Source organism: Octodon degus, unplaced genomic scaffold (genome assembly GCF_000260255.1).
Source record: "Octodon degus isolate 3935 unplaced genomic scaffold, OctDeg1.0 scaffold00060, whole genome shotgun sequence".
NCBI classification, from domain to species: Eukaryota; Metazoa; Chordata; class Mammalia; order Rodentia; family Octodontidae; genus Octodon; species Octodon degus.
Genome location: NW_004524636.1, coordinates 3,299,498 through 3,316,458, shown reverse-complemented (window position 1 = coordinate 3,316,458; position 16,961 = coordinate 3,299,498). Strand labels below are relative to the sequence as shown.

Here is a 16,961-nt window from a genome sequence, read left to right as displayed (position 1 = left end):
AGGGACCAATCTTGGGACCTTGCGCTTGCCAGGCAGGCGCTTGTGCCACTGAGCTATGTCCCTGACCCCCATACACCCTCTCTTGAGTCTGGCTTCTATCAATCAATGTGGGATACCTGAGAGTCACCTGTGCTGTGTGTTTTCCTTCCGTGTATTCATTTTTGTGTAATACTGCATCACATGACTATAACCTTCTTTATTCCTTCATTGTACAACTGATAGAAGTTTATGCAGTTTTGTTGTGATTTTATTTTTTGAGATGGGTCTGACTATGTACTCCAAGCTATCCTTGAACTGATTGTGTTGTCCAGGCTGGCCTTGAACTTGCAGTTCTCATGCCTTGGCCTCCCAAGTGGTGGGATTACAGTGTGTGCACTAGCCTGGCTTGGGAGTAATGTTTGGACACAGTGCCAGGTCGTGCCAATGAAGCCTAACCTGGTGTGATCTAGACCTGTCCCTCCTGGCCTTCTGGGAAGCTTGGGAATGCCAAGTGCGTCTTCTCCTCTCTCACGCAGCATGTGTGGAGGAGCAGTGGATGGCAGGAGAGCCAATCTGTGGCTCAGAGGGCTCTTGTTTCCAAGTCTGTGCCTGTCTGCTGCCCTTTTCTAGGGGCTGGAGTTGTTATCAGAGATGCCAGCCTCAGCCCTCATTAGACGGGGCTACCTTGGGTGTGGAACTGCCTCCTGTTCAATCTGTTCTAGCTGATCTTTGGCTGCTGGGGAGCTGGTGTGTGTGTGTGTGTGTGTGTGTGTGTGTGTGTGTGTGTGACCCATGTATGCTGTACACTGGGGTGACTGGGGCCTGGTCAGAGGGAGAAAAGATGGCTTTTGCTGAGAATGTTGTAATTTGCCCCCAGGAATGAACTTCTCCTGCACCTGAAGACCTACAACCTGTACTACGAGGGTCAGAACCTGCAGCTGCGGCACCGGGAGGTAAGGCGTCCCAGAGTGAGCCTGGCAGCTGTACCCTGCGGTGGGGTGCTGGCTTTGCCTCCAGGAGTTCCGGGTCTGCAGGGTCCTGCGGTCCCCGGGGCTGGGCTGTCCTGCCTCAGCAAGTGGCCCCTCACTCAGAGGGTGTCCTGGTCTTTGCAAGGAGGCCCAGGTTCAGCATGGCCCAGTGTGCGGGGTCTCCAGCAGAGTTTCAGGAAGCCACCTCCTCAGCTGGCTCTCAAGGGGGCATCTTCTTGCTGGGTGGGCCAGAAATCTCCCCATGCCTCTGAGTTTGCACATCTGGGCTCAAGTCCTGTTGCTGTGGCCACCAGGCAAGTCACGGAAGCTCTGGCTGGTGACTCACTATGGCTGCCTTCTGAGAATGCGCGGTGCTGTCCCTGACTGCCCCCAGCCCCCATCCCGAAGCTAAGCTTGCTGATCCTGGATCCATTTCTGTAGAGCCTGTTATCAGTTATAAAGATATCTGGTCGAGTAATTTATACTTGAGTGTTCTTGACTGATAAGCATGGGCAATACCCTTCCCAACACATTTTCAGCCTGTCAAGCCATGGCGATTTAATCCATAGAGATAGGTAACAGACGGTGGAATTTCAGCTGCTCAGGCCAGCGCTTGGGGGATGGGATGTGGGAGGCAATGGCCTTACTGTGTCCCTCAGTCCCCTTCCCCAGGCGGAGTGCTACTGTGGGTTAAATTCTGTCCCATAGTCCCGCAATATGCCATCACGAAACTGGCCCATCCAGTGGAAGGACACACAAACAGCCTGTGCTCGCTAAAGCCTTGCTCCCGATAATCCCCGGACTCCTTGAAGTCGGTTCATTCCTCTCCTGCCTTCTGTACCCTCTCCCTGTTATCCTTTGGCCTGGGTTTGTGACTCACTCCCTGGGCAGGTGTCACTTTTACTCATGGGGCCTGACGTGAAGTGTGGTCTGCACCTAGGGCTGAACCCCTCGGGCTCTGCCCAGGAGTTGGAAGGGGTTTTTGCAAGACTGGAGAAGAGAAGCCTGACCTATCTGGACACTGTTCTCACGGCTTCTATTAATTAATGATGGGCCCTGGCCAAGGTTGGGGGTCTTAAACAGCTTTCCTGGGGAACAGCTCACAGAGTAAATCCCCACAGTGCCCCATGATTCAAGGACTTTGAGGTTATACATGGGATCTGCTTCTTTTGGGTGGAGTGTAACAGTCTCTCAGAAAGTTTTTGTACATTTGGCTTCTTGTTAGTCAAGGAGCTTTGAGGATAAATTTGGAATTCCTGCAGGATTTGTTCACCTCTTGGAGAGTCACAATGTAGCGCGTGAAGTTATTATAGGCACCGGGAGGTTATGCTGAGAAATCTGATTAGTACAGCCTCTGCTGGCCTGTGACCACTCAACACCCTTTTAAGGCAACAGTCCGTGTGCCAGAGGAGCCAGTGCTCTCTAGGGAATGTAGCTCTAAATCTTCACCCAGGATTTGGGTTGCTAATTGCATTACAGCTAAAGACAACACTTTCTGTAGTGGGGGAGGAGGGAAAAGTGGTTAATTCAAGAAGTCACTTCTGCTTCCAACAATAAGTCATGTCTCACTTATTTGAAAAGATGCATTCTGGCTTGTAGAGACAACAGAATGCTTTCCTACTTTGCACTTGTGTGTTTAAATTTCACAGCAATTTTGTTTTCTGGAGAGTGGTGCAGGGTTCAAACCCAGGGCCTTGTGTATGCCTGCATGCCACGAGAGGGCTCTACCCCTGGGCCACATCCCCAGCCCTGTGTGCTGCCCCATGAGGTCAGCTGTAGGGCAGTGGACTTCACAGCAGAGCATGTTGTGCCACCAGGGAGTGTGAGTCCCTTTCATATCCTTTGGATATAGTCAGAACACACAGGGGAGGCCGTCCTCGTCCCTAGCACAGGGTCAGCTCTGTGGGGCTCTTCTGGCTCACCAGGCCTTGCTCTGTGGGCAGGAAGAAGATGAGTTCATCGTGGAGGGGCTGCTGAACATCTCCTGGGGGCTGCGCCGGCCCATCCGCCTGCAGATGCAGGACCACAACGAGCGCATCCGGCCGCCTCCCTCCTCCTCGTCCTGGCACTCGGGCTGCAACCTGGGGGCGCAGGGGTGAGTTAGGGAAGACCGAGGGGAGGAGGCTGGAGGGTTGGGGCTTCTTTGTGTCTTTAAGCACCCAAGGAAGATGGAGGGGAGGAGGCTGGGGGGATGGGGCTTCTTTGTGTCTTTAAGCACCCAAGGAAGATGGAGGGGAGGAGGCTGGGGGGATGGGGCTTCTTTGTGTCTTTAAGCACCCAAGTGCCAGTGTGCAGCCAGCCCTGCCCCTGTCCCATCACCTCTGCTGCTCCTTGCTTCCGCTCAGGAGGGTTGAGGTTTGATGTGATCACGATGGGTCTCTGCTGCCTTTTCAGTCTCTGAAGCAGGCAGAGGAAGGGAGAGGTGCTTACCCATAGGGGACTCAAAGCCTGTGCAACAGTGCCCAAGCTTGTGGAGGATTCCTGGGCTTCTGGGGAGTTGAGGTGGCTCCCTGGAGCCTGTGGCTTTCTGCGGGGTCAACGCCTGCATCTCCTCACTGGAACTACTCCTCAAGGAATGACCCTGTTCTGGGACAGTCAGGGTATGACCTGTCTAACCAAAGCCTTTCTAGTTTGGGGAAGGCCTTTTCTTTCTTTTTTTTTGGTGGAACCAGGGATTGAACTCAGGCCCTTGCGCTTGCCAGGGAAGTGCTTATTCCACTGAGCCATCTCCCTGGCCCCAGGCCTGTTCTTTTAAAAATTTTTATTAGTGTATGTTTGTGATGTATAATAAATATATTCACCACGCAGAGTTGGCATATATGCATGTGTACTGCATCTTGATCCTTCCTCCTGCCTGTCCAGACCTTTCCTCCTGGGGGCATGTCCAGATCCTTCTCCTCCACCAAGTCTGTGTTTCTTTATCACTTAGCTTTGACTTTGCTGTTTCCATTACTTAGACTTTGGGTCCATGTGTGCTTTTCCATACCCTCGATGGCTGCTAGAGTAGAGGAAGCCTCTCTCTCAGCTCACCCTGACCAGCTTTCTGGGCCTTCAGCTTTGGGGATCGTGACTGACCCTGTTCCTCCTGAAACTTGCTGATGTCAGCAGTCTTCGGGCCAGAGCTCGGGTGGGGTGCCGGCCGCTCAGCCAAAACCACAGTGATATTTTTCCTAGTAAAATGAGAATCAAGCCCTTTCTCTCTGTTGGCCACATGGAACGTTTTGTTAAACCCCATGGCCACATCTATCTTTTTGTGTGAGGGATACTACTGTGTGGCCAAAGCCCGAGGCTGAGCTGGTTTCTTTCCAAGAGAATTTAAGCAGGAGCATTGTGACCCACCCAGTGGGCGCTGGGATGTCTGATCCAAGTTCTTTGGTTTCGTCTAACTTTCCTGATTTCACACCACTTTGCTTTCAGCATTTTGGCTGGATCTGATTTGATTTCTAGTGGGCCAAACCCTGTCCACTGCCTGGGCTCAACCCTGGTCGTAACATTCCGTTCCCTGCGGGAGACGCTGGGGCTGGGCTGCTGAAGGGTCCTTTACTCTGTGTACCTCTTCTCTGCCCCGTGGTATCAAGCGGGTCTTGGCTGGCCCTTGGAACCTACAGATGCACTGAGAGTTTCCAAGAATGTGGCGTAGATGCCAGCTGACATAAGGCGAGTACCTCAATGGCTGCATTAAGGATACCAAGGCCAGGTTCTGCTTCAGTAAGAAAGAGGTTTGGATTAGGAAGTGGGGAGTGGTGGGTATGGGTTCAAGTGATCCTCAGTCTTAGGGAGGCTCTGGCTAGATCCATTTAAGGGCTCAGAAGGCTATGAGTTATAATAGAAACTCAGATTTGTTTAAAGACAGGTTCGTGTTATGTAGCTCAGACTGGGCTTGAGCTTGTGGAGATCCTCATGCCTCAGCCTCCTGAGTGCTGTGATTACAGGCAGGGGCCACTACACTGGGCACTCTTTGACATTTTCAGTTTCACTTGTCTTCCCTTGAAACCATCATCCTTGGAACATGAGACCTGTCTGTGGGGTCCCAAAGAGCCCGCCTTCTTCACCACAGGATGTTCGTGAGGGGTCAGCAAGGACCCTGTTCTGTCTTCAGCTAGGACCACTGCTTCTGTTGACTTGACATGTTTCCCCAAGCTGCTTCCATTGTCTCACTGGGGTTTTAGGGATTACTTTCCAGTTATCACAGCTGCCTGTGGTGACCTTTTCTCCAGTGTGGCTGGGGACTCCCTCCTTGCTACCTGGAGAAAGCTGACATTGGTGTACCTTCCGGAACTTCTTGACCCTTGTAGTGACAACCTATTCCTTTCTCCCCTTTCAGATGCCAGAGCAGTTTCTGAGTTGTCCCTCCAGCAGAAATGACTCTGAGCTGGGATCCTGTCCCAAGAAACAAAAGGGTGTTGTTAGGATTTTCCAAAGGAGCCCAGAAATCACAGGTGTTTAGCAGCTCAGTGTAGGCGACACACGGGTTTTGTTCCAGGGCCTCTTCTCCCTGGCTGGATGAATCGGGCGCTTGTGTTGCTGCAGATGCTGGGGAAGAACATCTTCTTTCTCTTGAACTCCCCCTCCCTGCCCAGTGCTGGGCTGGGAGCAGGGCCAGCGCATGGCCTGATGTGTGCAGTTCCCAGCCTGGCCCAGGCAGGGCGCTCCCCTTAAGGTGGGGCGGCTGGGAGTGCAGGCCTCTGCCTGCAGAGAGCTAACGCTGTCTCCCTTTTGTTTGTTTCCTGCCCTAGCACCATCCTGAAGCCCCTCACCATGCCTGCCATTCAGATCTCAGAGGTGGACGCCCCTCCAGAGGACGACAAGACGCCCAGCCCCACTGGTATGCGTGCCGGGGAGGAGGAGGCTCCAGTCGAGGCCAGCTTGCCTCACTGCTGCAATAGCTGCTCAGCACGGTTACCTGTGAAAAATCTAAGATTCATGTGGCTCAAGGCTCAAAAAGTATCCAAAGGGAAGACATAAAAATATCCTGCCTTGCCCACCTCTGGAGCTTCGCTCCCTAGTAGTGTCCTGAGTGCATCCTCCTCCCCATGGATACATCTGGGCGCACTTTGCACGTTCCTTGCTTTACTTCTGTCTTTCAATCTAGGTTTGAGTCATTTCATACAAATACAAAAAACTTCCTCCTGCGGTGTAGCTCTGCAGTGTTCCGTTATACGGGAACTGATCATTTATTCAATCACTTTTTTTTTTTTTTTTTTGCAGTACCGGGCATTGAACTCAGGACCTTGAGCTTGCCAAGCTAGTGCTTATTCTACTGAGTTATCTCCCCGGTCCCCTCAACCACTCCTTTGATAGATTTTTAGGTCACAGTCAGTCTTTACTGTGACAACCCAAGTTGTAGTCAGTGGCTGGGTACACATGTGATTTTATACATTTGTTCAACAGGGACCTCTGGATCTGAGACTCTGATTTGTAATTTTGACAGATACCATCAATTTGCGAATCTCTCTATGAGACATGGATAGGTATCAGTAAACACTGATCAACTTACTTGTGCTTCACTTAATGTCAGTGTTTTATTTTTTATTTTTTTATTTTTTGCATTGTCAGTGTTTTAGATTTATAGATAGAAAAATGTCACAGGACTCATGCTCTAGTAAGCATTTCTCAAATGTTTCATTATGGTAAATACATAATGTTCATTTTGAAGTATTCAGTTCAGTGGTACAAAATACTTTCATAATGTTGTGTAACTGTCACTGTTTTGGATCTCAGAAAAATTCACCTTATATGCAATTTTAATTTTTAATATGTGTGTGTGTGTGTGTGTGTGTGTGTGTGTGTGTGAAAGTCAGGGCCTCATACCCACTACACAACCTTCTCCCACTTTTTTTTGGTATAAATGGAGATTCAGGAGGGTATAGCTTAGCAGGACAGTGTTTGCCTAACTTGTGGGAGGCCTGGGCAAGTTCCTTCGCTCTGCAAAACTTTAAAAACTAGTAAAAATCCCTGAGACTCCGTACCCATTCAAAAACCACTCTGCAGGCTGTGGAGATGGCTCGGCAGTCTAAGCACCTGCCTGGCAAGCACAAGGATCCGGGTTTGATAACTGGTACCTCATACTGTGCTGGCCCTAGAGCCCCAGGTATGCCATGCTGGCCACCCAAACTGGGCGTGGTGGTACATGCCTGTAATCCCAGCACTGGGACGGCTGAGACAGGAAGATCACTATGAGTCTGAGCTGTGTACCAAGACCCTGTACAAATAAATAAATAAGATTAACGACCCCCCAACCCCACTCCCCACCTCCTTGTCCACCTCCAGCCTATATCAGTTGCCGCTCTACTTTGTGTCTCTGGCCTGAGTGGAATCGTACAGTGCTTGTAAGTGTGTGACCAGCTGATGTGATGCATGTGTCACATCACAGGCTCGTGCAAGCTGTCTCATGAGCTCACGAACCCTCATCTCATGCACTCTCCGTGCCAAGCACTGCTCTAACAGTTGTGTGCGTGGTCACTCGTTCAACCCCTCACTGTGGTTCCACAGGGTGGATGCTGTTGTCCACACACTTCGTAGGTGAGGAAGCAGGCATGGAGAGGCTAGAGACACAGATCTGTAGCAACTGGGAGTCTGGCCCTGAGGTCTGTGCTCTGCACCTTTTACTGTTTCTAAGTTGTGTGTATCATGTTGCTCCTCCAACAGGTATAAAATATGTTTATGATAGTTTACACCCATAATTCAGGAGTCCGAGGCAGGAGGATCAGAAGTTTGAAGCCAGCCTGGGTGCCTGGGCAATGTAGCCAGACTCTGTCTCCAGATAAAGATAAGAAGGACCGGGGGCGCAGCTCACTGTGTGGCCCTAGATTTAATCCACAGTGTCACAAAACAGAACACATAATTTTTTGTTAGGCAGTGGGTGCTGCATCATTATCTATCATGGGAACGTTATGAGTCCTGAGTCCAATCACACAGAACCCCTTTCTCCTCTTCCTGTCAGACTCCAGAGGCCTGAAGCCTGTGCAAGAAGACACTCCACAGCTGATGCGCACACGCAGTGATGTTGGGGTACGTCGCCGTGGCAATGTGAGAACACCCAGTGACCAGCGGCGAATCCGACGCCACCGCTTCTCCATCAATGGCCATTTTTACAACCACAAGGTAGAGTGGACATGGACTGGGGCCATGCCCCTTTCTGGGCTCCTGTCGCCTCTGGGCTCCCTCTGCCTACCTGTGCACACAGAGAAGCCAGCTTTCTGCCGTTCAGTATTTGGATTGTTGGTGGGGTGCAGACTTTGCTGGCTTATGAAGTGGGGAGCCCAGATCGAGGGAGGCGCCAGAGCGGTGGTAAACTCAGAGTGCTTGTGCAAAACCTTGAGGGCTCCGCAGATACCCTGGGGAACTGCCAGCCCACGCTGCCCTCCGCCTGCTCTGACTTCACCCTGAGCAGGGGCTGTGAAGCCCAGATGGGCCCAGCCGCTGCTGCCTTCCGCACACTAGCTGACTCCGCTAGTCCGGTGCCAGAAGGGGCTGAGGCCTCCAGTGCCTAGTGCTGGGGCAGGAGCTCCCTGGGCGTTTTACTTGGAGAAGGTCCAGTTATCTGCTCCCTTTGGGGGAGCATGACCCGCATTAGGCCAGCCCCAAGGACTCTACACCAGTGTCCACTGTACACCAGGAGCCCCACTGCCACCTGGCTCCTACCCATCAGAACTTAGTGCTCTGTTTCTGTCCGCCATGCACACCCTCATCCCAAATCCTCTGTCCACAGACTTCAGTGTTCACACCTGCGTATGGATCAGTCACCAATGTCCGCATCAACAGCACCATGACTACCCCACAGGTCCTGAAGCTGTTGCTCAACAAATTTAAGGCAAGTTCCCTTTTCCACCTGCCTTCCCTGGGGTCCCTAGGAGGAGCAAGGTGGGGGATTATGGAGAGAGAGAATGGTTTAGGGGTACCTGGCAGAGGATTGGGTTCTTTAGGCATTTTCACAATTCAGGACATTGGGGCTGGGGAGATAGTTCAGTAAAATAAGCACTTGCCTGGCAAAGCACAAAGGCCTCAGTTCAATCCTTGGTTCTGCCAAAAACAACAACAACAACAACAACAAAAAACCTAACCCTCCCCCCAACAATTCAAGGCATTGGTATTACTCAGAAGTGTGTCAGAAAAGCAGATTTTATCTGGCATCCTGGAATACACCTGTAATCGCAGCACTTGGGAGGCTGAGGCAGGAGGATTGCAGTGAGTTTGAGGCCAGCCCAGGCTATATAGTGAGTTCAAGGCCAGTCTGAATTACATAGTGATACCCTGTCTCGAAAGAAAGAATGAACAAATGAGCGAACGAATGAAAGAAAGAGAGAGAGAGAAGCAGATTCTTAGGCCCTATTCTGGACCTCCTAAATCAGAAACTCCCAGCAAAGTCAGCAAGCCTATTCCAGGGGCCTGCAGGGGTGGGACCTCCCACTGAAGTTTGAGAGGCTGTGACCCTTTGAGAAGTGTAGTTTGAGAAGCAACAGCCCTGGAGCATGACCTCTGCTATTGGGCATGAATTAGCTTCCAGGACACAACTGGGGACCCTGCTTTCAAAAATAATACTTAGGGGGGGTCAGGGAGATGGCTCAGTAGAATAAACGCTTGCCTGGCAATCGCAAGGGCCTGAGTTCAATCCCCAGTTCCACCAAAAATAAATAAATAAATAAATAAATAAATAAATAAATAAATAAATAATACTTAGATGTGAAAATTATTCAGCACTTGGGAGGCTGAGGCCGGAGGATTGCCTTGAATTTGAGGCCAGCTTGGACTATATAGTGAGTTTAAGGCCAGCCTGAACTCCATGGTAAGACCTTGTCTCAAACAAACAAAAAAGATGTGCAAATGATAATGGTGTTTGCATTTAAGGTCCTGTTACTCTGTTTCTGCACAGTCTCTTTTCATTCTTTTTGAGACCAAGCATTCCTATTGATTTGGTTGAGTTGGGGTCTTGCTGTCACCCAAGCTGCTCCTCCACTCCTGGGCTTGCATCCTCTTGCCTCAGCTTCCCAAGTGGCTGGGACCGCAGGCCTGTGCTGTGATGTCCAGCTAGTATTGTTTACAATGGGTGCTGCTGTGTCCAGGAATAGAAGGCTCTGAGTTCAAAGTCCTGTTCCTGTCCTTAGCTGGCTGAGTGGGCAGGTGAGCTGAGGTCCCTGTTTTTTTGCCTCCTTGTGCATAAAAGGAAGGTGGGGAGACATGTCCTAAGTGTGACACGAGTGAAGCCAAGCAAAGTGAGTGCAACTTCACAGTTACAGTAAATCTGAACTCTGAAATGCTCCAGCTTCTGAAGGTTTTTGAGTACTAACATGACACTCAAAGTTTCAGATGTTGGGGCGTTTTAAATTTTAGGTTTTTGGATTAGGGATATTCACAAAGAAGTCTGGAAAACTGCAGAATCTGAAATACTTCAAGTCCCACACATGTGACAGGAATGCTCTCATCCTGTACCACTGTTACGCTAATAAGAGCTCTCTCCTCACCTCCCTGTCCCATCTGAGGGCTGTACATGAAGTTCTCCTCCAGGGCCTAATAGGCTTCCTAGAGTTGAGGCGGAGGGGATAGCCCAAGCGGGGGATTTAAATACAAGCTGTTCACTTTTGCCTCTGATTCAGATTGAGAATTCGGCGGAGGAGTTTGCTTTATACGTGGTCCACACCAGTGGTGGTAAGTCTGCAGAACATAGTGTACTTTAAAACTTTTAATTAGCTCAAAATAGCAAATTAAACAAAATGAAACAAAACATCTCAGCCTCATTTGGTTGCATGGGTTTTGGAAACTTGCAAATGTTGTGCCCTTCCAAGGTTGGTGATGGGCTTGCTGTGTGAGGCCTGTGGGGGAATGACGTGTGGAGGCCATAAATAAACCTTAAAGCCAACTGCCTATTCAAAAGGGACTGGGTGCTTTGAGAGCCATCTAAATCCAGCTTCTCCAAAGAGGCATCTTCATAAGCGTCTGAGGCACAGGCACTGTCTCAGGCAGAGCCAGGGGAAGAGGTCTTCCAGGGATGCACCTGTTGAATATTCCTTGACACATCCATCTCCTCCCCTGAGCATCTGTACCCCTTACAGTGCCCAGTTGGTCAGGGAGCCCTGGGTTGAACCACTCTCTGTGGTGACAGAGGCCTCAGGAGCTCTTGGTTGTGTGTGGTTCCAGAGAAACAGAAGCTGAAGCCCACCGACTACCCACTGATCGCCCGCATCCTGCAGGGCCCCTGCGAGCAAGTCTCCAAGGTGTTCCTCATGGAGAAGGACCAGGTGGAAGAGGTCACCTACGATGTGAGTGCCTTGGCCAGGCACGCTGGCCTCAGGAGGATGGGGATGTATATGGCTGGGGAACAGTGGGACACTTTGGCCAAGGAACGTAGCCTCTTCTGGTGCTGTTTGGAACCTGGGATTGAACTCAGGCCCTTGGGCTTGCCACGGAACCATTCCACTGAGCCATTTCCCTGGCCTCTGGTGCTATTCTTCAACACCAGCTTTTCTTGAAGCCGGCATACCCTGGGGGAATTGTAGGAGGCATGCTTAAACAGAAAGGGATTTCCACAGAAAAAGTAAATTCTTTTTTTTTTTTTTTTGGCGGAACTGGGGATTGACCTTAGGCCCTTGTGCTTGCCAGGCAAGCGCTTATTCTACTGAGCTATCTCCCTGGCCCCCAAAAATAAATTCTTGAGCATTTTCAGGGTACTGTGACCAGTTAGAGACATTTTATAAATACTTTTAACAGCATCAAAAAGTTAGCAGTGGGGGCTGGTGAGATGGCTCCGTGGTCTAAAGCACCTACTTAGAACAAGCTTAGCAAAGCACAGGGACCGCGGTTCAATCCCCCAGCACCACATGCCAGCCAGCCCCGCCCCCTGGTGGGTTGAGCTGGCCACACACACACATACACACACACACATAAATAAATAAAAATATTTAAAAAAAAAAAGTTAGCAGTGGCTGGCAGTGCACATCTATAATCCCAGCACTCTGGGGGACCAAGGCAGGAAGATTTCAGGATTAAGCCCAACCTAGACAATTTAGTGACTTGATAAGACCCTCCTTAAAAATTAAAAATAGAAAATGTTTGAGTATGTAGCTCAGTGTGAAAACCCTGAGTTCAATTTCCAATAAGAGAGGAAGGAAAAAAAAAAAAAAAAGAAAGAATACAGAGGTTAGCAGTGATAGTACCTGATTTTATGTGTCAGTCAGCTTTTGCAGCAGTAACAAACAATCCTGATCTTAGCTTACAACAGCATTTCTTTTAATCCTGATCCTGCTGGCTGGGAGCAGCAGCTCTGCTCCAGGCTGTGGGTCGAGGTCAGGTCTGCAGTGGGTGTTGCATTCAGAGGCACTGGCTCGGGGGGCAGTGGCCACGAGGGGTTTGTTCCTTGCAGCCAAGGGATGGAAACACTTGGTTAAGCCTCCACCACCCCAATTGAGCAGCTGTTGGGACTGTATTCATCCCACTGGGCAGAGCAAGCCACACCGTATTAACAAGGTAGTAGAGTGGGCTGGTCCCGTGCAGGAAATTGTGGAGGAGGTGGGTGAGGGGAAGCCCTTGCTGAAGTGTAACTCCCCGGGCTGCTTGCCTCCCCAAGGGAGGACCCCGTTGCATCTCTTCTGAGGAGACTAGAGCTATAAACCACCATATGATACGCCTTCCTTAGGTCCCTTTGAAGGGAGAACAAAGAACTCACATATTAGGAGTTCAGTTCTTTGTCTATATCACTGTGTCAGGAGACAGGGTTTCTTCATCATTAAAATCATGGGTTGTGGGGCCAGGGAGATGGCTCAGTACAATAAGTGCTTCCCTGGCAAGCGCAAGGGCCTGAGTTCAATCCCTGGTTCTGCAAATGAATAAATAAATAAAATAAAATAAAATCATGGGTTGGATACATGAGATGAAAAATGAGAAGTCATGTCTCGCTGTGTAGTTCAGACTTTCCTTGACCTTCCTTTGTAGCTCAGGTTGGCTTTGAACTCATGGTGATCCTCTTGCCTTGGCCTCCCAAGTGCATTATAGACTCTGCTGCCTTGAGAAGGATGAGTCACGATGAGGCCGGTCTTAGAGGACGACCTGAGCTAGGGGAAAGCCAGTCTCTCAAGGCTCTGCACCATGCAGGAGAGCAAGGGTGAAGGGAATGGGCGGGGTCCTGGGCAGCCTCATAGCCCAGTAACTCCCCCTGCACAGGTGGCCCAGTACATCAAGTTCGAGGTGCCAGTTCTGAAAAGCTTCATTCAGAAGCTCCAGGAGGAAGAGGACCGGGAGGTGAAGAAGCTGGTGCGGAAGTAAGTGAAGCTCTGGGTGCCCACTGGCTTCTCCTGGCCTGGGCAGCACGACCTCTGCCTCTGCCCTGCAGGCTGGGGATGCCCAGGTGGCCGTAGCATCTCCTGGGGCTTGCAAGAAGGAAAATCTGAGCCTGGAGTGGGGACAAAGGAGTCAAATGTGCTGGGCAAGCCCCTTCTGGGTCATTGCCTTCTTTTGGTGTGGGACCTCGAAAGTCTCTTTTTCTCCCTCTTTTTATGAAAGAACTTTCTAAAAATGCATTGGCTTAAAAATCTCAGGTCTAGATTCCAGAATTGGGGCAGCAACTTTCCCTGGGGGCTCCTCGGGACTGTGCTGCCACCCACGCCTGCGTGAGGCACCTCTTTCCTTTTTAACATTGTTCTCCTGGGAATTTCCTTTGGGGTAGAACAACTAGTAAAGCTTCTCTCCAGATTTTATGATTTTTTGTGGAATCGGGGACTGAACTCGGGCCCTTGCGCTTGCCAGGGAAGCGCTTATTCTACTGAGCTATCTCCCCAGCCTCCAGATTTTATGATTCTTGTGCCATGTAGTTACATGACAAACTGCCTTTTACAGACATTATGGAGTAATTGGTGGATTTTTGCCACTGGAGAATAAGGCTATATTGACTGTTAGTAATCAGCATGGGAGCAGTTAACATTTATTGAACACTTGCTATGTCCCAAACTATAAACATAGCTTTTGCTGCACAGTGCAAAGTCAGACATTAAGGACATGATGTCTCCGAGATTCGCCCTGCACAGTAATGTCAGGGAATCACTTTCAGGGGAAACTGATATCTCTTTCACCACAGGACTCTTTGTCTGTTGCCAGGGCAACAACTGTGAAATGCAAGGGCTGGGGTAGGTTGAGCCTCCTGAAGTGGCCCTCTTGGTTGCTCCCCAAAGGGACACATATCTGCAGTCTCCCATCCCCCAGCCTCACTGAGGGCTTGTGAGCCGCCCTGCTTGGCTAAGTGCTGTACATAGTGCCTCAGGCATAGTGAGCACTCAGCTAATGGAAACCTTATTGTTGTTTCTGTGTTCCCATTTTCCTCGTTTTTCCAGACTTCTGACTGTAGTAAAATAGTCTAATTTGGATTTGGTCTCTGTTCTCTCTCATCCTGCTGTGGAAGTGAACACAGCAGTGACTAAAGAGTGGGCCGGTAAAGCTAGCAAAGGGAACCTGCTGCTACCCAGTGCCAGCTGGTGCCCCTGGTGCCCCTGGGCAGGCTTGGCGGATTACCTCAAGGAGCAGTTGGTTGCTAGCTGTCCTGTGCCACAGGCTGTGTCTCATCCCCAGGTACACCGTGCTCCGGCTGATGATCCGGCAAAGGCTAGAGGAGATAGCTGAGACTCCAGCAACCATCTGAGTCACAGGAATGGGGCTCCAAGTGCCCTAAGGGCTGCCACTGACCCCAGAAGACCCATAGGAAGCTGGGTGCTCCCTTCCCAAGGCAATGCTTATGCACAAACCACAAGCCATCCCTTGCTCCTAGGAATAGGCTAAAAAGCCAGCAGACTACTTCCTACCCCTGGATCCCTGTTCTCTCTTTCACTTGCAAGGACTGAGGACCACATGCATGTCTGAACATGTGCATGCACATACACAGGAGCCGTGCCCGTGCCTGCCTGTGCCTGCCTGGTGTTTCCACACAAGGTTCAGTCCAGCAACCAGCTCAGCCCTCGAGGCTGGCAGATGTGTGCCTGGGGCAGGAAAGTCTGAGGAGGACTTTGGGCTAAAGAAGATTTCTTGTCTTAAAAGCCAGGGGTATCTGTGTTGGTAGAGATTGTATGCCTGGAACGATCAGTGAATGTGAGATCCTTGGAAATTAAACAATAACTGCCTCATAGCCTTGCCTGATGGAGAGAAACAGATGGAGCACCCTGGGTTGATGCAATGAGTCCACAGTTTTTACACTGGAAACTCTGCTTGCTTTAAATAAGAGGTGAATATGTCGGTCCATGTGGCCGCTGGAGGTCGATGGGTTCTGCTTTGGTCTGCCTTGTGGATGGAGTTGGAGCCTATGCAATCCCCCTACTGTGCTTCCTTGGGCTGAAGGAAAGTCTCACCAAGCAGAGGCCTTGCCGTGTGCCCATGATGTGCTCACGGGGCCTGGCTTGTTCCACGAAAGAGGCCAGGAAGTTGCCAAGCCCCCTCCTTAGGGCTGCAATGAAGGGCAGAGGCATGGGGCAGCCCAGGCCAGCTTCATGTTGGAAGTCTTCCTGCACCTGAGCTATGCTGCATGGTTGAGCTTCCTTCTCTTCAGCCTCTGATTCTTGCAAGTTCCCTCACCCTGTCCATGGACACAGGCCCAAGCAGGAGAACTCGTCCAGCTGAGGATCGAGTTTGGGGCTCAGACAGCTCTGTGAATTGTCTGGAGCGGGTTAGCCCTGGATGGAGCCTTTCCCGCTTCTGCAGCTGATCTTCAGAGCAGCCTCAGCCAGGCTGCATGGTGGGGTTCTTCATTGGCGGTGCCTGCTGAGGGACAACAGTGGCTGGGTGCTGAACTGAGCAAGACTGGGAGCTCCCAAGAGCTCTGAGCCTCGCTGGGGAGGGGCACTGTGTGTCTGTCCCCCTGCTTGCAGGGATGGAGTGGAGTCCTAGGCAGCTGGGAAGGGAGACCCACCAGGCAGGGCTTCCTAAGGACGGTGTGCCTGGTAGCAGGGCCATTCCTGCAATGCCAGCCTCCTCCCCAGCTTCTGTCACAGCTGCACAGTGGCATCTCACTGTGTGCCCCCAGGCCTGCTGCGGGGATCTCCCAGCCGGCCTGCATACTCTGTGGGGACCACACAACCAGCCCCTGGGGCTTCTGTCAGTCACACACCTTGGTGGGCACCTGCGCGGCACGGGGGGGGGGGGGGCGCCAGTGCTCACAGATACAAAAGAGCGGTTTCGGGAATGCAGACACACCCACCCCGGGTGAGGTTGGCTTGGAGAATTTCTGTGCTGTTTTTGTCATGAATGTCCAAAGTGTTGGTTGCCTCAGAAATTCTCCTTTGGGGACAGTGGGGAAGAGTTTTCACAAAGCAAATTATTAACCACTAACGATTATAGACAACTACTTCTGGTTGTAGAAATTCTCTGTGAATTATTCTATCAGTGCAACAGTGTTCAGTAAGAAAATGTCATAAAATACCCTGTTTGCCAGATCTCTGAGAATGTGATACCAAGGTAGCCTGACTTTCTAAAGTGAGGTCCAGGGTAAGAAAGGAAGGGTGGAATGTGTTTTACCTTTGTACTTTCACTAGCACAAGCCTTTTCCATTTTGGGCCATGCTATGGAGATTGTTTCTCATGCTGTAATCTGATTAAGAAATCTGGCTGGACCTAGTGGTGCACGCTTGTGTTTGGGAGGCTGAAGCAGGAGGATCTCTGCTGCTCTCAAGACCAGGCTGGATTACGTATCAAAACCCTGTCTTTTTTTTTTTTTTTTTTTCCGGTACGGGGGATTGAACTCAGGCCCTTGCGCTTGCCAGTCAAGCACTTATTCTACTGAGCTACCTCCCCAGCCCTAACTCTGTCTTAAAGAAATGAAAATGAATAAAAAGAATTTTAGAAACTTGCCTGGGGGTTATACGGAGTGGTAGGACACATGCTTAGCATGCATAAAGCTTTGGCTTCAATCCGCAGCATCAAAACAAACAAACAAAAATAGGATCTGGGGAACATTGTTTGGAACAGCAGCAGCTGAAATAGAGACTTCGCCATGGTGGCGTGGCCCAGATTTTCCCACTGGTATCACATGGCCTCGCAGCTTTGAACC

The 16,961-nt window shown here is 50.6% G+C and overlaps 1 protein-coding gene across 5 annotated transcripts in view; it reads left to right on the top strand.

Annotated features, from left to right (window-relative positions):
* Positions 1-16,602, top strand: part of Rassf2 (Ras association domain family member 2) — a 39,238-nt gene extending 22,636 nt beyond the window's left edge. For all 5 annotated transcript variants that reach the window (XM_023718610.1, XM_023718609.1, XM_004634276.2 and 2 more), the window contains 9 exons: positions 857-932; positions 2,891-3,042; positions 5,684-5,772; positions 7,891-8,051; positions 8,659-8,760; positions 10,541-10,592; positions 11,082-11,203; positions 13,101-13,198; positions 14,499-16,602. In XM_023718610.1, the coding sequence (XP_023574378.1) occupies positions 857-932; positions 2,891-3,042; positions 5,684-5,772; positions 7,891-8,051; positions 8,659-8,760; positions 10,541-10,592; positions 11,082-11,203; positions 13,101-13,198; positions 14,499-14,568 (922 nt within the window). In that variant the 3' untranslated portion in view covers positions 14,569-16,602. The remainder of the gene's footprint in view (positions 1-856; positions 933-2,890; positions 3,043-5,683; positions 5,773-7,890; positions 8,052-8,658; positions 8,761-10,540; positions 10,593-11,081; positions 11,204-13,100; positions 13,199-14,498) is intronic.
* The last annotated feature ends 359 nt before the right edge of the window (positions 16,603-16,961 follow it).